Source organism: Podarcis vaucheri (genome assembly GCF_965113315.1).
Source record: "Podarcis vaucheri genome assembly, chromosome: 14".
Lineage (NCBI taxonomy): Eukaryota > Metazoa > Chordata > Lepidosauria > Squamata > Lacertidae > Podarcis > Podarcis vaucheri.
Genome location: NC_138752.1, coordinates 16,974,393 through 16,994,330, shown reverse-complemented (window position 1 = coordinate 16,994,330; position 19,938 = coordinate 16,974,393). Strand labels below are relative to the sequence as shown.

Below are 19,938 nucleotides of genomic sequence, written 5' to 3'. Positions count from 1 at the left end.
TCCCACCCTTCATCCCTTGATTTTAAAGAAAGACAGGGCTGGATTTCTTCTCTTTGGCAAAGCAGGGCCATGTCAGTTGGTAGGTCTACTGCATTTGCACAGGTGGCTTGTATGAGAGAAAGAAAAACACATTCTATTTGGGAAGCAGAAAGACAGGTATTAGGTCTACGTTCTGTGTTGGCAGGTGCGTTGTAACGCCCCATAAAACAACCACTTCTCAACATCTTTGAAAGAGGCTGTGCTTTGCTCCTCGCTGCCATCAGAGGTGCGGTTGGCAGTGATGGGGAACACAGACATCTCAGTTGTAACTCCAGAGTTGTAGAACAAGGTAGCTTGACACCAGATAAGTACCGTGTTTTTCGCTCTATAAGACGCACCAGGCCATAAGATGCACCTAGTTTTTGGAGGAGGAAAACAAGAAAAAAAATATTCTTAATCTCAGAAGCCAGAACAACAAGAGGGATCGCTGCGCAGCGAAAGCAGCGATCCCTCTTGCTGTTCTGGCTTCTGGGATAGCTGCACAGCCTGCATTCTCTTCATAAGACACACACACATTTCCCTTTACTTTTAAGGAGGGAAAAAGTGAGTCTTATAGAGCAAAAAATACGGTAGTTTTGTCCAGCTCACCCTGCAGAACTTCCATGGGCTCAGGCAAAAAGGCCTTTTCTCCATCAGAGTGTATTTTCTCTCTTTTTTCCAGTTATATTTCATTAAATTTTTTTAAAAATCACCTATACATTCCAATACACAATATTTTTTCTTTTGTTTTGTCAACTTCCCACCCTGTTTTCCCGGGTGTTTTTTAATTGCTCCCCCTTCCTACACCCTATCTTCTCTGCCTTAAAACCACAATACACAATACCTCTAATTTCTTCTGTGGCTCATAGTTTAAATTCTGCTCATGAACTCATCATACTATAATACCTCTGTAAATAGTCTGAAGAAGCCTTCCATTCTTCCACAAAACAATCACCATTAAGTTCTCTTATTTTAGGTGTTAACTTTGCCAATTCCACAAAGTGCATTTTTTCCCTTTAAAGTGGAAGAAGCGCAGCAACTGTGCTCTGTATAGGGACAGGCAAACAGATCAATTCCGGTTCCCCATTTTCTAATCTTAAATTTAGTTCTCCATATTCATACATCAGCTTGCAATTATTATTTTTTTAAAAGATGTCTTTGTGAAAATTCACTGGCATTTTAGCACAGATTTCCCCTAATATACATATCTTTGTAAAGCAGTCCCCCCCCCTAATATAACACATTTTTGTATTTTACTTTTGTTAATGCATAATATCTCTTCTACCCTAGTGTATGCCTCACTGTATATATTACTTGGCTGGATAAGTGCATTGCCAAGATTTGGAGAAGTGCAAATTCTGAGTGTTTCAGTGTTCAGTGTAAGGTTTGCGAATTGGATATGCTGGCCTTTAAATTTGAACTGAATCCATTTCTCCCCCTTTTCCTAACTCTGGATCAAGACCAGACACTTTGGAGCTTTTTTGTTTTGTTTTTAATGCCCCTAATATAACAGTGGGACGCGGGTGGCGCTGTGGGTTAAACCACAGAGCCTAGGACTTGCTGATCAGAAGGCTGGCGGCTCGAATCCCCGCGATGGGGTGAGCTCCCGTTGCTCGGTCCCTGCCTAGCAGTTCGAAAGCACGTCAAAGTGCAAGTAGATAAATAGGTACCGCTCAGACGGGAAGGTAAATGGCGTTTTTGAGTGTTGCTTTGGTTCGCCAGAAGCGGCTTAGTCATGCTGGCCACATGACCCGGAAGCTGTACGCCGGCTCCCTCGGCCAGTAAAGCGAGATGAGCGCCGCAACCCCAGAGTCGATCACGACTGCACCTAATGGTCAGGGGTCCCTTTACCTTTACCTTTAATATAACTGTGATATGAGACTTATTGTTCCCTCTGGCTCATCATTATCTACTCGCAGCACCTCTCTAGGGTTTCAGAGAAGGTTCTCTCCAAGCCCTACCTGGAGACGCTAGGGATCGAACTTGGGACTTCCTGCATGCCAGTCAGATGCTCTACCACTGAGCTATGGCCTTCCTTTCCCCTAGAGGTCCTTGTGTCCACTAAGCTACAGGCATTTTGACAGGCTGTTAAGACTGTTTTACACCACCAGGCCTTTGGCCTTGATTGGTTGATTGTCCGCTCTTCAGGGTGTTTTTTAAGAAAAGCCACAACACATGACTGAGCGATTTCCATCTGGTTTTGCTCGTTCTTATTCTATTTTATTGTTTTAGTACTGTCCTTTTACCTGTTTGTAACTTTGCGAGCCGCTCTGAAAGCTGACAGTCAGGAAAAATATAAAAATATACGCAAATCAATACGCAAATCACTGGGGTTTTGCAGAGGAATGAATTAATACAGTACAATGGCATGTAGCAATGATGTCATGGGACAGATCCTTGGCACACCAAATCAGTAATTCTGCTGAATTTTACAGAGCTATAACTCAGGACTGGTCTGACTAGGTAAGCAACTCAATTGGTTTTTAAGACTGGTTTTAAAAGACGTTGTTATTTTTATTTAAATACCCCAGCCCTTGGCCAAAGAGCTCAAGGTGCGATTTGTCCTTCATCCTTACAAACAGGTTATCGTAAAAAATATTTTCTCTGTGCCATCTGCACTACAACATTTAAAGCAGCATCGTACCACTTGAAACAGCTGTGGCTGCACCCCAAAGCATTCTGAGGACTGTAGTTTGTTAAGGTTGCTGAAATTTGTTAGGAGACCCCTCTTCCCCAACGCAGAGTTACAATTCTCGGAGTGGTTTAACAACCAATCCCTCTTCCCAGGGAACTCTGGAAATTGCAGCACCAGGCTGCATCCGTTGGTTCACTGCCCACTAGCACAAGGACGAGTTAGCTTTAATATTCTGCCACAGGGGAATCCAACATAGCACAACAAGATCTAGCAGGATATCATAGTGCAGATCGAGCAATCTATTGTACAACAAAGTCACCAGCAGTGTGCTTATGCATTGTTTTGCACAATGTTTCATTGGTGAAACATCTTTTCAGGGATGCAAGCATACAGTTAAGTAGTTTTAACTTAGCGCTCCTGTCAGGGCCTCAGGAACAGAGGCACAGGGGAGAGAGGAAATGGAGAGCGAAGGGGAGGAATCGGAGGGCAGCGTAGGGGGGTATAGCAGTGACCCAAGAGATTCCATTAGCCTCTCCAGCGAATCAGAAGATTCCCAGAAGGAGGCGCCGATGGTCAGGGCAAGGGGGGCCAGCGGGGACTCCCAGAGCAGCAGCTGGAAATCAGGACCAGCTTCCCCACCAGAGCGTAGCGGGGGGGGGGGGGAAGAGTCCCAGGTGTCAGGGCCAGCGTCTCCTCCAGCAGGGAGAGAAGATGAGTCGAGACTGACCACGCCTCTATCGGAGAGTGGGGGAACGGAGGGGAGGTCAAGTCCAGCTAGCCTCCCCGAAGGGGGAAGCAGTGACAGGAGCAGTGTAACGGTCAGGAGGAAGGTAGCCGGCTGGGCGCGCGCGCCAAGTTCGAATGTACAGGCGCGCGGGACGGCAGAAAGTTCGGATTGGGAACCAGGTCCTAAAGCCCGCCGGAGGCAGGGGGAAGAATCAGGGGATTCAGCGTCAGAAGAGTCTAGGAAGGGCAAGACCCCAGCTGGCAGGCGGACCCAGAGGAGGAAAGAGCAGAGGAAGAGGTGGAGCAAGGCTAGAGTCTTAAACTGGTGTCTGGGGGGGAGGAGACTCAGATGGAGCTTCGGCGGTCTAGAGTTTCAGACGTAGAGTTGCACGCTGCGGCTGTAAAAACGAAAATGAACTTCAATAAAGACATTTGTATATAACAACGAAGTGGCGTTGGTCCTTTGTGAGCTGGGACCTTGGGCAGCTCTGACAGCTCCATTGCATACAACCTCATTCAATGTCCACTGTATTGTTTTTCGTTTTGTTGAAAATTTTAAATTGCTTTAATTGACTGTTTTATCATGTTTGTTAGACACTTTTGGGCTCCAGTAGGAGGAAACTTGGGATACAAGCATCATGAATGAATGGATGAATGATAGACAGACAGACAGACAGACAGACATTGCATTTATATTCCACCTTTTATCTAAGGATCTCAAGGTGGTATCCCCAAAACAGCCCTGTGAGTTAGGTTAAGCTGAGAGGCAGGGACTGGCCACAGTCCAGCCAGTGAGTTTCATGGCCAAGTGGGGATTTGAACTCTGGCCTTCTAGGCCCTAGTCTGACACTCTAACCACTACACCACACTGTCTCTCCATTCACAGCCTAATTCCAGAGCTGAGCCACACAACCAGCCGATTCCCCCAGTCCCACAAGAGCTTGCCCACATGATTCTGCTGGTTGTGCAGCATGGTTCTGAGATAGAAATGAACATAAACCCTTGCCATAAGCAGCTCAAGAAACTGAACTAAGATAATGTTTTCCCAAAGCTTCCTTCTTTTAACAAGACATGTTTCGAACCACCCTCATTTCTGTTTCTCCATAGGACTTCCCTTCTTTCAATAGCAGGAGCTAACCATGTTTCTTTAGCGTTATTCTCCACCAAGCAATGTGCAGACTGGACACACTGCCACGCAAATATCCACAATTAATTAAATTCAGAGAGATATGCAGCTCGAAAATATTTTATTAAATGCCGCGCCAAGGACATTCCTTCAAATCCGTGGAGCTTTATTTAAAGTGGTGTTTTGTACCTCAGGATCTTGGCATGTTAACTGGCAATGAAGTCCAAGAAAAGAGGTTTCATATTATGTATGAACCAATAATTACTCTAGCTCCTATTTTGTTTGGTGCCTTGTTTTTAATGCGGAGTTATGGCATGTAGCCAAGCAGCCACAGAAGGCAATTAAACTCAAGGAGATGCCTGCATTGAGGCTCCACACCTGATCCAAGGAAACTGTCTTCAACCTGTCTCTTAATTCAGGTCTCCAGGCAGTGAGTACCAAAGCAGCTGCACAAGGCCTCTGAACCACGATTGGTTCAAAGAAAACCCTCCTTCCTCCCCATATACTGTAAGGGGCTCTGAGAGGCCATATAGTTAAACCCTCTGCTTAAATTCTGTGGGTTGAAGCCAACGTAGCGCTAAGTTAAAGTCACTTAGCATTTTGCTTGTTTTGCTGGCAAGATATTTTGCGCCGGAGGAATATTGTTGCACAAGAGCAGGTTGCTGGTGACTTCGTTGCACAATATTACTGCGCGGTCTGTTGTGCAATGAGTTTCTGCTGGCGCAGAAGTGCGTTAGGTTCCTCTGTTGCACAACATTAAAACTCACCTATCTGCTGGTGCAAGAGCCCTTGCATTTGCAGACAGAGAATGTTGGACAGAGCCCTGTAACTTTATTCCTGCCCCCCCCCCATTGCAATTTTCACCAATCAAACAGGTCAGCTCACGCCAAGCAAACTACGCCACAAGCAGAGAACAGATTGCTGTAAAATGCTTCGTGTCTTTGTGTGTATGCATATATTTTTTTAAAGAACACACCTAAAATGTAGTGTGCATGCATTGTGCAGGTGCACTCTTCATATTAATACAAGAGTCCTATTGCACCACATGGGACGCGAGTGGCACTGCGGGTAAAACCTCAGCGCCTAAGGACTTGTCGATCGCATGGTCGGTGGTTCGAATCCCCGCGGCGGGGTGAGCTCCCGTTGTTCGGTCCCAGCTCCTGCCCACCTAGCAGTTCGAAAGTACCCTTAAAGTGCAAGTAGATAAATAGGTACCGCTTTATAGCGGGAAGGTAAACAGCGTTTCCGTGTGCTGCGCTGGTGCTGGCTTGCCAGAGCAGCTTCGTCACGCTGGCCACATGACCCGGAAGTGTCTGCGGACGGCGCCGGCTCCCGGCCTCTAGAGTGAGATGAGCGCACAACCCTAGAGTCTGTCAAGACTGGCCCGTACGGGCAGGGGTACCTTTACCTTTACTATTGCACCACACCTGGGGTGACAATCTATTTCCAACAGTGGTCAGTGAGGATGCTGCTGAGAAGCCTATAAGCAGGGAGTGTAGGTGAGAGCCCTCCCTCATGGCTGTTTTATTCCCAGTAACTGAAATTATTCTGAATACGGAGGTTATATTGAGCAATCATCAAGGGATGTGGGTGGCGCTGTGGGTTAAACCACAGAGCCTACGACTTGCTGATCAGAAGTTCGGCAGTTCGAATCCCCGTGATGGGGTGAGTTCCCATTGCTTGGTCCCTGCTCCTGCCAACCTAGCAGTTCAAAAGCATGTCAAAGTGCAAGTAGATAAATAGGTACCACTCCGGCGGGAAAGCAAACAGCGTTTCCGTGCACTGCTCTAGTTCGCCAGAAGCGGCTTAGTCATGCTGGCCACGTGACCCGGAAGCTGTACGTCAGCTCCCTTGGCCAATAAAGCGCTGCAACCCCAGAGTCAGGCGCGACTGGACCTAATGGTCAGGGGTCCCCTTTACCTTTATTGAGCCATCATAGCTAGCAGCTGCTATGACTTTCTCTACGCTTTCTTTACAGCTCTTCAAGCAGGTGGCCGCCACCACATCCTGCAGCACTGAGTTCCATCATTGAACGATGGCATTGTGTGAAAAAGCACTTCCTTTCACCTGGATTGGCTACAGCTCCCTGCTGAGTTCATACTTGGTGCCAAAGTACTTTTGAAACTACGGGAGCTCTCAAAAGGAGATGATGATATAGCATGGAGGAGATGGGGGAGTAAAAAACCAAAACCCCTCCTGATTTGGCCTGGATCCCGGAGCTTGTGTACAATACAGTTTTTGCCAAGTTCTCTCCCATATTAAGTCATTGACATTAAAGCCCTCTCACCTTCTTTTAAAGCACGAAAGGAATACATGGATTTAGTTTGGGGAATTATACATATACATATGCAAGGTAATGACACTTAAGGATTTTTTTCGCAAGCAGACACAGTGGCTGCAATTCTAAATGTGCTTATGCTGGCAGAGCCCCACTGACCTCAGCAGGGCTCTGCGGCTGCCAGAGCAAGCACATTCAAGACTGTAGCCGGGATCTGTTTGCACAAAAGACCAGTCAGATGCCTAATTTGTTATTATTTTACATGTACACTTACCACCCTTGCAGGCGCTTTCAAAAGCAACCGTACAAAGCAAAGTGCAGACACCCTTTTCAAGACTTCTGGCAACAAGGGGAAGAAAGAAAGAAAGAAAGAAAGAAAGAAAGAAAGAAAGAAAGAAAGAAAGAAAAGGCATCTTCTGTCTCCTATGCACACTGGAACACTCTAATAACAACACTAAGGCTGCAATCCTATGCACACTTAATTGGGAATGCAGGACTCAGGTCTGGGCAAATACAGTGGTACCTCGCAAGACGAAAAATGCGCAAGACGAAAGAGTTTTCCGTTTTTTGAGTCGTTCCGCAAAACGAATTTCCCTATGGGCTTGCTTCGCAAGACGAAACATCTTGCGAGTTCTTGTGAGTTTGTTTCCTTTTTCTTAAAGCCGCTAAGCCGTTAATAGCCGCTAAGCCGCTAATAGCCGTGCTTCGCAAGACGAAAAAACCGCAAGACGAAGAGACTCGTGGAACAGAGTAATTTCGTCTTGCGAGGCACCACTGTATATATATAAGATTGGGCAGCCAAGTTCTGCTGAGCCAGGCTTGGAAATTAACTTCAGGGGCTCGTAAAAGTCTCCAAATTCTGCTCAAGTGCAGATCTGAACTGGAGAACAATTACTAGCTTGCCATCTCCAAAAACCTTTCTGTCTTCCCACCACCTGCCATCCAAAACAGGAGCGTTACTAAGCCCTTGAAAGACATTTTCATAAATGCAAATTTAGGCTGTCTTTCAGAGAGCAAAATTTTAAAAAAAGTTAACACTGATATCAAATTGACCGAAGTCTGCTGCTACTGCATGACTGCAGACAGATATTGTCAAATGCTGACTCATTGCAGCTGCATACGGAAGATCAAATATAGAAATGATATTTATGTGTGCAGACAATTTGGACTCCACCTAGGTATAGATGTGTGGCTGTCTGTGGACCTGTAAGTCAGCAAAACCCTTCTAGGAAATAATTTATAATGAGATAAAAAAATGTTTAAAATAACTTTTGTTAAAAAACTAGAGGCTTTTTCATTAGGTATAATTGGGGAAGAGACCCTGAAAGGATTTATGTATGCAACAACAACAGCAAGAATGTTATATATGCCCAAGGATGGAAGGAAGAAAGAACCCCATCGAAAGAAGAATAGATATTGAAGCTAATAGACTATGCAGAAATGGCGAAATTGATTGGGAAGATTAGACATCAAGAAGACAAAAAAAATTAGAAATGAATGGATTAATTTTATAGAATATATGAAGGAGCATTGCAAACATTTAAAAACATTACAAGGATTGGATTAGCACCTGTAATATAATTCGATAAAAGGTATTGAGAAAGGAGATTTTATAGATTGGATAAAAGTATTTAGTAGCAGAAAAGAGAAGAAATAAATATTGGAAACTGGGGAACGGGTGGGGTGAAGTCCGGTGGTTGAAGGAACCCCTATAAAGATAGTGAAATTGTTATGGACGAATGCAATTAATATTGTATGCAAATATATATATATATATAGATATGTTTCTGTTTGTAAAGCATAGCCTACACACAGTATGGTAACAATAATAAATCAGGGCTCTTTTCTCCCGAGCAACCTGGAAAAATGTGTCACTTACTGTTGCAGGCACTCATGTGACATGGCTTTGACAGTGGGTGCACCGGGAGGTCGGCACACATAGATCTGTTTAATGCAACATGCTGGCCTTTGGCTGTGAGTTTCTGGCAGGTAGCCTTCCTCCTTTGCGTCCCGACACCACAGCTTACAGAGCACTGCAAAAGAAATGAAGCAATTGTCGTGTCCCACATGTGCCAACCTGACATAAGGATGTGCACACTCAACGTTTTATTCTAGAATCAATGGAGACCGAGTTCTTTTCTTCGGCCTAGTCTACAACACAATCCAGATCTACTGGATATTTCTTGCTCCTGGAAAGCACAAGAAACGGTTGACAAACGGTTTTCATTCTGAAAAGTAAAGCGCACTGCGGATTGATTCTGCCTTACTCCACAGTGTGTTCATTCAAAAACAGGTGGCAGGCGGTCCCAGCAATGAAGGGCATGTGTATGTGTGTCTGTACCATCACATTGTGAGGGGGCATATACCAAGATAGCAAGAGGAGGTTTTTCAAACGTGTAATTTAATCGAGAGGGTTTCAAACACATTCTCAAGGACCCAAGGATTGCTCAAGCAATCAATCTGGATTGATGAGCAATCAATCCAGATTGAAAGTAAAATGTTGAGAACGAGCATGAATGGTTCCATATTAAGAGAAACCATACTTAAGTATTTTAGACAAAGAGATCCAAAAAAATTCAAGAGAGTTATTCTTGTATGCAACTGCAGCGGCTCAAATACTCGTGGCCAAGGGATGGAAAGATCAGGGGGCTCCAAAAATAACAGATTGGCAAATTAAATTACAGGAATTTGTGGAGATGGCTCAACTGACCAGCAAACTCAGAGGAAACTCAAAGCAAAAATTTGCGGAAAAATCGGATGGTTATAGAAAATATGTTCAAAAATACAATAATAGTTTTGACTCCATGCTAGCATTCGAGTGGCAAAGGAAGTAAAAGGAGGTGGATAACAATGATTTATTATGTTTTCTGAATGTATTGGAAAATTTATATAGAAAGGTTTATTGTTTTGTGTACATTCAGTTGTAAGATAAAACATATGCGAAGGGACTTGACAGGAAGTCAAAACTGAAGAAAATACTTTGTAAGATAAAAGGGGGGAAATATTCAGTTTCATTATTATTATTATTATTTTCATGTGTGTACAGGTGGATGTTTTGAATGAAATGTTTGGGAGGAAATAAGACAGTAAACAACAAATAACAAACAAAATATTGATGTATGTAATTTTGATTTCTCAATTATATTTTGTAGTAGTATGGTTGTAATGTTTTTTGTAACATAAAATCATTCAATAAAAATTATTTTAGAAAAAGAGAGATAAACCACACTTCTGTGCTACAAGCAGGTAACTTGTGTGCACTTGCAGCCTACAGGAGGGCTGTTCATGTTAACTGAGACAGGGGTGCATCAAAAGGCATCTAGTAGAGATCCAACCTTGAATGGAGAGGGCTGTGGAAGAAAGGCAGATATAGGCACACTCTTATTTAAAGATACTCACCTTAGACCATTCTCCCACAATCAGCTGTGGAGGGCAGTCCGTTTTTGCACAGGGTTTCTGAGTGGACAATCTGGATTCGTGGCACCTCTCGTCAGCAAGTTTCAGAAAGCTCCCATCCATCAACAACTGCTGGCAAGTCACTTTGCGATTCTGGGTTCCTCCTCCACACGTGTGGGAACACTAAGCAGAAGGAGACTAACAGAAATTAGGCCTGTGCACAGAACCTTCCTCTTCATTTTAAGAACTTCTTACTGATTGTCTTTTCCTTACAGGTAACGACGACAACAAATGCAACAGCAGCAAAGGAGATTGGGATATGGATAACTCCAATAATACATTACAAAATACAATTTGTCAAACAAAGTGTCTTTCAGGTGTTCCAAAGAAACTGTGTAAGTCAGCATTAAGACCTTGAATTGGGCTTGATAGTGCATAGACAGTTTCTGGCAATGGGAAAACTGCTTTTGGTGCCTTTGCAGAAAAGTGGGCTATAAATGAAATGGATGAATGGATGTTTTTGTGATGGCCTGGGACTCGGGCTCAGACTTGGAATCAGAGGAGTCTCAGTCTGAACCAGATCCTTTGCCTCAGGCATCATCTGAACCAAGTTTGGGGCTTGATCCTGAAGAGTACCAGTCTGCACAGGTTCCCCTGCAACAAATACCAGCTGAGCCGAGTCTGGGGCCTGAGCCTGCCCTGACTCCAGATGTGGGGATTACCTCGTTGCCTTCAGCTGGGCCATCACTTACAGCTGCTCCACTACCGGTTTGGTCAGGGGAGGCTGAGGCGGCCCCTGGGTCTAGTAACCCACCGACGTCTCCCGAGCTGCAGAGACTAAGGTCTGAGAGAAGGAGAGGGCTGAGTACTCGCAGGAGGAGTGCTCGCCTTCGGGCGAAACAGGGAGGTGAGTCACCGGGGGATCAGGACTGGCTGCTACCCCAACAAAGATAAAAGGCTGTCGGACCCTGCCCCAGGTTGCAGGAGCAACATTGCTGTTTGCTAGATCCTGCACCTGTCCTTGCCTGGTTTTCCTGACTCCCAGGGGAACCTTCGGATTCTGGACCGGTCCTGGACCGCGCTTCATGGGTTACCCCTGAGCCCAGCAGTTTTATAACTCTGTTTTGATTTGCCATTCAGCATTTCAGCAATTACATACTGCCTGACCTTCAGTGTCTGGACTGCCTTCAAGGGTAGCCCCACAAACAGCGCTTTACAGTGATCTAAACTGTTGACTGCTGTGGACACTTGGGCCTTTGAAGAAGTTGGATCCAAGTCCTGCAAGCTACAGGCCTGTTCTTTCAGAGTACAAAGATGAAGGCATTTTTCTTTTTTTTAAGCACTCAAGTTATGTGGATCCTGTATCTTGGCCTGAATCAGTACAGCCCAGCAACAGGTTGACCGTTTCATCCATTGTTTATGCGAAACTGGCCTAATGACTGTGGCTTTCACCCAGGAAGGCCTCTGAAATCCACATAATTCATTTCATCTAGAAAGATCATGTGCTGAAAAAGCGAGGAATGAATACACTTCTGTTCCAGAAACAGTGCACTGTCAGCAGCCCGTGAATTAAAAATTGAGCATGAGCTCCGCTGAGAGGTTACTCTAAGTCAGGGAAAGCGGAACATGTCTCCCTCCGGATGTATTTGGACAACTCCCACCATCCCTGGCCACTGGCCATACTGGCTGAGGCCGATGAGAGCTGGAGCTCAGCAACATCTGGAGGACCTTGAGCTCTCCATCCCTGCCTCAAGCCTCTGTTTATTTAGCAACCCCATCATACCTGTTGCCATTCTTCAACGTGCCAAACTGGGGGGCAGTCAATCTGGTTGCAGGCTTGCAAAGAGTGGGGCTTTTTGTCTTTGCAGTTTTCGGGCCCAACAACTGATCCTCCAGGTTGTTGGCAACGCACCTCTCTTGTCTGGATGCCAACACCACAAGTGGCAGAGCACTGCCTCCAGGGACGCACCTGCCACCTGTTCCGAGAGATTATCCAAAGGGCAGACTAAGTAAGCAATGCTAGGAATGATGAGGCAGAAGCGGTTGCTTTGATACTGGATTCCACTAAAGTTTCATAAATGGTTGCTCTCTCTCTCTCTCTGACCCTCCATTACACACAACACTTTTATTCAGTGACTTAACACTTTATGTTCTCTTTTATCCCACTATCAGAAAAGGCTTCGGTTGAGAAAGATCACTGTAAGACAGTCCACACCCGCAGGCTCACCATGTAGAAGACACAGCACACAAGGAAAAAGGGATGGGGAGGGAAGAGGAAAGCATGCAAGCTCAGACACTGCTTCTTAAAGCTACTGCCCTTTTAACAGCCGTCTGGGCTGGAAACAGGTCAGATAGCCCTGAAAGCATGGCGGGCACTAGGTGACCAGTATGTGTATGTGTGCTGGTCTTTCGGCAGAAGCACTGGCATAGCCTTGCTTCCCTTCTCTCTTCCGCAGCCTGGGACTAGGTGAGAGAGGGCCAAAGACAGCTGAGTTGGTCTTAACTAATAACATGACAAACCTAGACAGCATCTTAAAAAGCAGAGACATCACCTTGCCAACAAAGGTCCATATAGTAAAAGCTATGGTTTTCCCAGTAGTGATGTATGGAAGTGAGAGCTGGACCATAAAGAAGGCTGATCGCCAAAGAATTGATGCTTTTGAATTATGGTGCTGGAGGAGACTCTTGAGAGTCCCATGGACTGCAAGAAGATCAAACATGTCCATTCTTAAGGAAATCAGCCCTGAGTGCTCACTGGAAGGACAGATCCTGAAGCTGAGGCTCCAATACTTTGGCCACCTCATGAGAAGACTCCCTGGAAAAGACCCTGATGTTGGGAAAGATGGAGGGCACAAGGAGAAGGGGACGACAGAGGACGAGATGGTTGGACAGTGTTCTCGAAGCTACCAGCATGAGTTTGACCAAACTGCAGGAGGCAGTGGAACACAGGAATGCCTGGCTTGCTCTGGTCCATGGGGGTCACGAAGAGTCAGACACGTCTAAACAACTAAACTAACAAACAAAATAACATTTCAGCATGATCCTTTCTGTGGCCAGTGGTTGCATAGAAGCTCCACTGGGGGTCTTCCATCCAAATGGTTGATCTACATGGTGTGCTTTAACCACACCTCCCCTTGAAGTATTCAGCCCTGACATGGAGGGGGGGTGGGGGGGTGTCTCCTGAGCTACCTTTTGCAGGCAGCAAGAGCATTGGAGATGGGGAGCAGTTATCCTCCTGTACAGTCATGATGTGTTGGGCACACTGCAGCCAGGAGATGAGGACACTTGCATCCCCAGGAGCCAATCAGCAGCAGTTCCTGCAGCCAATCGGAAGCCGCGCCTTGGTTGTCAAATGTTTTCGGAAGTCGAACGGACTTCCAGAACGGATTCCGTTCGACAACCAAAGTACGATTGTATTAGGATAATAAGACTACACACGTTTGTATATGTATGGAAATGTAACGTAGCATTTTTCTTTTAATTCATGTTTTTCCTTTTCTTTCTTTTCACCACTTTTTAATAAATGAATTTCTTCTAATAAAATATCAGTAATAAAAAATACAGGTTTCCACAACGCAGAGTCTTACCTTGGGGGGCAAAGCCTCGTATTGCAAACACGGCTCATTGCTGGGGGTCTTGCTGAGCTGTCGCACAGGCTGTCATTGACAGTTTGCTTTGTCTGCTCATGTAGGCACACTGCAATGGCTTCCTGAGTCCCTAGATTGTTATATATAAATAAATGAGATATATTACACATGAGCAACGTATCTTGAACAGTAAGAAAAAGTTACAAATATAAAGCACATTCTCTCCAGCCACAATCTAAATCAGACGTAGCTAAACTCCAGTTCAAGGACTTAGCCAAGATATTTAAAGCTAAATCTAAAGTTGTGTGATTTATTCAGTGGTTGTTATCTAGTCTTTTATATATTGCATGCGTTTGGATTATCAATGTATTTGGATGATTTTATGATTTTACTGTTTTAACTTACGCCAATAAAGGTTAGTTACAAGTTAGTTAGTCTGCAGCAGTTTAATCTATGTAAGATGTTTTAGCAACTTCAGAAACATCTATCTGCATTGTATATTTAATCTGCAACTGCAAGTACACTAAGTAGAAAGTTATTTGTTCTTTAAACAGAGAGTGTCCTGCATAGTTTTTATAGGAGGTAAAAAAAGAGAACTAATTAAAGGGTCAAACGAACCAGAGCTGTCTTCTGCATATGCCACAAATGGGATCTAGAGACCAGTGTCCAGACTACTGTCCACCTTAGATCCCTGGCATCTCCAGATATGGATGGAAACAAGTGCCCAACTTTTTTAAATATAATATTTATTAAGTTTCCCAATTTAATAATCCAATACAAACCACATTAAAACATTCCAAATTATAATTTAAAAAAGCCAAATATAAATGCCGAATTTTATATCTTTGAGTGACTTCCCATGCTCTGAATTTCACAAAGTGCTGATCATCTAATATCACATTGCATTTCTTAATTAATCAATAAGCCATTCCAATGCTAATCAGATAATATTCATTTACTTTCACAGCCACTGGTCTGTTCAACTTTCGCCTTCTTAGTTCTGTATGAAATGTTTTCTCTTAAGGTTTTCCACAGTCCAGCAATTCCATTTTCAGTTTCTGCTCACAGGAGCCATAATTTGCCACATCCCAAACAAAGAGACGCCATTAGCCCCAGGCAGACATCCGGAATTCCCCTCTGTAATCTCGCTCCATCTCTCAACATGCTGGTACCTCTGCCAATATACAATAACTCCAATCCAGAATTCTTGAATCCTTCCGTTGAGGGCATCCAGTCAATATTATATTATAATTAAACCACAACTGCCCACCTTTAATCTGAAACCCTGGAGCACTGAGGCAACGCCAAGCTAGACAAATCAATAAGGCCACGTCCTAAAACAAGAGTCCCTCGTTTTTGGCTTTCTCTGCGATTAGAGCACAGCCATGCCACCGGAATATCTGACATGGCCTTGAGCAGCGAGTCTCTTGACCTGAACGTTTCGAACAGTATCTGGAGTTGTGAACCTCATCTTATTATATACAAAGCCCTGCCAGAGAACCAAGGGCACAGCTCGTTCCACAGGCTGTAAAGTTGCCTTGGAAATCTCATCTATGTACGGCCCAATAAAACAAGAAGTCATTACCACTGTCATACTGAATGAAATGCGCTGAAGTTCATTTTGGTACTGAGGTTTCACTGGTACTATGAGGAATGGTGGGGAGTGGGGGGTTTCTAATGTGATACGCAAGACCGAAAATGGTCATAGTTCAGGGAACCTGTTTCCTTCCTTCTCAATGCATGTTCCCCTAGAGGCTTCAGAGGGGCTACAAATCTGATTTCAAGACAGCTTAATATTTCTCTTTTGTTAAAAGATTTGCAAGGTTTCAAGCACCTTTGTACTTTCACTGCATTTCCTAATAAAAATCCAGAGCCTTGTTATTTGTGTAGGTAGGATATATTAAAACCCGAGTTTTATTCCTTTTTTTAAAAAAAAACAACAAAAACCTGTACAACAGCTAGACAATTACTGCCATAAATACCTCTTCTCCTAATTCATCATGAAGGCTTTTCTCAACACTCTGTTGGTTACTAAAAAGGCCTGTTTTTATTTTTAGCTGACTCCGTGGAAAAACTCAGGACTGGAAATATGTCCACCCCCCACCCTGGGCAGGTTTAGTCGTGTGTGTTTTATGACTTTCCGTAATTGGTTAGAGCATGGGCGAGGGTTTTTGTTCCTAGATATGAGTGACAAGTGATTTTTATAATGGGATCTCAACCACTTCCATCTGTCCCCAATCATTCAAAATTGTATTATGTCAGAACTGGACATTACCCATGGCATACGAAGGGAACAACCCAAGCCGCAATTTGGGAAAGAGATTTTGGCAGGGATGCCTTGTCCTTCATTAGCAAATCAACCACACTTGATGTTGCGCCATCAATACTGCAGCAACGCTTCTTGAAAACAGCAAAACGCACTTAGCATGATCATCGGAGCAAGCCGATTATATATTTCAAAGAGCTGTAGCTCAGGGGCACTGTGCATGTTTTGCATCTATAGGGGTCAATCCCCAGGTATCTCCAGTTAATGGAACCTCAGGTAGTGAGGCTGAGTAAAGAATGCCGAGTCCCTAGAGAGCCCTCTAGAAGGTCAGTGCTGGATTAGATAAACTGCTGGCCTGACTCCTTTTTGGCCTGCGCATTTCACTCCATTACACATTTTCTCAGAGGATCGAGGGCTGCTTTTCTGCTTGTTTTTAGTTTTCTTCAAGTGTGTTTCCACACACACATGGCACACAGATACATGCACAGAAAACCAATTTTGGAGAGCATAATCCCTGACCGAACACTAAATGAGGATAAATGAAATCAAGGTCTAGGTGAGCTTAATATGTATTTTTAACTTATGCATGCAAGGATTTAAAACTCTATCAAAATACGATCTATGGTTGATAGCCAATAGGATATGCCATAACAGCTAATCTTGTATGGCTTTACAACATTCACCTAGAAACCTAGCGTATTAGCTCACATAAACAAAAATGCTATCGTTGAAACACACCAATTGCAAAAGCTGCACTCCAAGTGGCCTGCCAAACTATTTTTGATTCCAGAGAGTTTTCTTCGGTGGCATCTGTTTAGAGAGCTTCGCTTTGTGCCTGGCCATAGATCAGGCTTCCTCAACCTCAACCCTCCAGATGTTTTTGGCCTACAACTCCCATGATACCTAGCTAGCAGGACCAGTGGTCAGGGATGATGATAAGTGTAGTCTCAAAACATCTGGAGGGCCGAGGTTGAGGAAACCTGCCATAGGTCCTCTTAAAAATATGAACATTATTAACATAACACTCCAGTTTCCCAATTAATAAAAAATTGGGCTTGCCATCCAGCATATAATGTCATCCTCACTTCCATCATTTACACTTGTCACACAATGACTGTAAGGCCCAAAACCAAGCCTTGTATCACATACGCTATATATCATTTCCAGCTGGTCCTTGCACAACCACAATAATTACTGGTAAATGTCAACATTAACCAGAATCATAGAATTGTAGAGTTGAAAGGGACACCGAGGATCAACTCCTTGCAGTGCAAGGAATATGCAGCTGTTCCATACAGGGATAAAACCTGCAACCTTGGCGTTTTCAGCCCCACGCTCCAACTGAACAATAACATATACACAAAATTCAAATTGAATTTTTTCACGCACACCTGTCTTTTCCTTTCACCTACTTAACTGTCTGTTAATTTAAATTCCTGGTTCTTTAAAACATCCATGAAATGAGGCTGGAAGTCATAGTTGCTTATGGGCTTTGCACCACCACCCGTGGATTGTTTTCTTGCTTTTTATTTTGGAAACAGCACATCTTCAGGTCAATATAGTAAACTACTTTTGAAATTCACTTGGGGGGGTTGCCTTATATAGAGTCAGTTCATTGGCTCACCCTGCCTATAAGTCAGTGGCTCTTCAGGGTCTCAGAAAGGAATCCTCCGGACCTCTACATGGGGATTTCAGGAATATTATTGGTATTATTATTTACAAAGTGACTTAAGAACATCCAATAATGATTATTGTTTTAAGGCAGGACAAAAAAAAAAAAAAAGCCACATTGCCACTATTTGAATTAAGGGTCAAAGAAAGCCCAAGGAGAAAATAACAGTCTTTGCCTGATGCACCAAAAGTTGCTCCTAGATAACAATCCTGATATAACACACAACGTGGCCAAATTTTGTGCAGCAGCTATTACAATACGATGTACAATGACTAGCACCCAGGGTTAGTACAACATATTGATTGATGGACACTCCTATGTCAGAAAGGTTTCCTTTCTGACAGATAAATGACCACCCAGAGGGATGCGGGTGGCGCTGTGATCTAAACCACTGAGCCTCTTGGGCTTGCCAATCAGAAGGTTGGTGGTTTGAATCCCCGCGATGGGGTGATCTCCCATTGCTCTGTTCCAGCTCCTGCCAACCTAGCAGTTCGAAAGCACACCAGTGCAAGTAGATAAATAGGTAACGCAGTGGTGGGACAGTAAATGGCATTTCAGTGTGCTCTGGCTTCTGCCAGTGTCCCATTGTGCCAGAAGCGATTTAGTCATGCTGGCCACATGACTCGGAAAGCTATCTGTGGATAAACACCAGCTCCCTTAGCCTGAAAGCGAGATAAGAACCACAACTCCATAGTTGCCTTTGGCTGAACTTAACCGTCCAGGGGTCCTTTACCTTTTTTACCTGACCATTAGGTCCAGTTGTGGCCGACTCTGGGGTTGCGGCGCTCATCTTGCTTTATTGGCCGAGGGAGCTGGCATACATCTTCCGGGTCATGTGGCCAGCATGACTAAGCCACTTCTGGTGAACCAGAGCACTGCATGGAAACACCGTTTACCTTCCCGCCGGAAGAAGAAGAAGAAGAAGAGTTTGGATTTGATATCCCGCCTTTCACTCCCCTTCAGGAGTCTCAAAGCGGCTAACATTCTCCTTTCCCTTCCTCCCCCACAACAAACACTCTGTGAGGTGAGTGGGGCTGAGAGACTTCACAGAAGTGTGACTGGCCCAAGGTCACCCAGCAGCTGCATGTGGAGGAGCGGAGACGCGAACCTGGTTTCCCAGATTACGAGACTACCGCTCTTAACCACTACACCACACTGGAGTGGTACCTATTTATCTACTTGCACTCTGACATGCTTTCGAACTGCTAAGTTGGCAGGAGCAGGGACCGAGCAACAGGAGCTCACCTCGGCACGGGGATTCGAACCGCCAACCTTCTGATCGGCAAGTCCTAGGCTCTGTGATTTAACCCACAGCGCCATATGTGAATTTATATTGTTTTACTTTGCTTTGAGCTTTTAAATTTTGTAATTGGTGTTTTTTGTTTCGATCCTGGTCACTGACCATAATAAAACGACTTGCCTTGAGTAGAAAACAGTGCCAGCTATGCTTCCCTGGGGAGAGCATTCCACACACAAGGGGTACTGCTGAAAAGGCCTAGTCCCACGTTGCCACCTGCTGAACCTCCCATGGACTGAACCTGGCATCTTCCGCATGCAAAACAAGTGCTCTACCTCCAAGCTACAGTGCTTTTCTGGAACACCTAAGATTCTGCCCCAGTATGAATAAGACCACTGATGTACCTAGCTCAATGTTGTTGACACTGGCTCTCCAGAATTCAAGACAAGGGTCTTTCCCCCAGTCCTACCTGCAGATGCTGGGATTGAACCTGGAACCTCCTTCATGCAAAAGGATGTGCTCTATCACTGAGCAATGCTCCAGATTTCTATACATCGAGGGACAAGGGGAACAGGGGTTGTTCCACAGAAAGTGTTACATTCATGGATAACTGGTTCGTCACGCTTTGCCCTTCTTACCACCTGCACAATTGTTTGTAACGTTTGAAAAAGATCTTTTTGACATTCATAGACAGACAATAATACCTCCAGTACATGTAGCAGAGCAGGGAGTGAAGCCAATGTATTCCCAGCCATAGACAACGTCCGCAGCATCTTCCGAAGGTGGAGGTTCCGGGACAAATGGGACAGGGTCACCATCGCATGACTCCAAGTGGCAACTGCGCTCAGTCACCGGTTTGGTGTCTTCGCACTCTTCATCCGGCAGCTCCACCTCCGTCTGAGTAAATGCGAGATAAATACGACACTTCACATCACGCGTCTGAACACCACGGCCGCAAGAAGCGCTGCAAGGGGACCATGGCTCGGGGATAAACCTG

General features: G+C 44.6%; 1 protein-coding gene across 3 annotated transcripts in view; it reads right to left on the bottom strand.

Moving 5' to 3' along the window:
* ADAMTSL3 (ADAMTS like 3) overlaps positions 1–19,938 on the bottom strand; it is a 285,673-nt gene that overhangs the window by 49,473 nt on the left and 216,262 nt on the right. For all 3 annotated transcript variants that reach the window (XR_014213399.1, XM_082198243.1, XM_082198244.1), the window contains 5 exons: positions 19,646–19,935; positions 13,767–13,896; positions 11,963–12,155; positions 10,183–10,362; positions 8,663–8,816 (listed from right to left, as the gene is read on the bottom strand). Coding sequence is in view for 2 of the 3 variants with exons in the window: in XM_082198243.1 (XP_082054369.1) it covers positions 8,663–8,816; positions 10,183–10,362; positions 11,963–12,155; positions 13,767–13,896; positions 19,646–19,935 (947 nt within the window). In the remaining variant the exon portion in view is untranslated. The remainder of the gene's footprint in view (positions 1–8,662; positions 8,817–10,182; positions 10,363–11,962; positions 12,156–13,766; positions 13,897–19,645; positions 19,936–19,938) is intronic.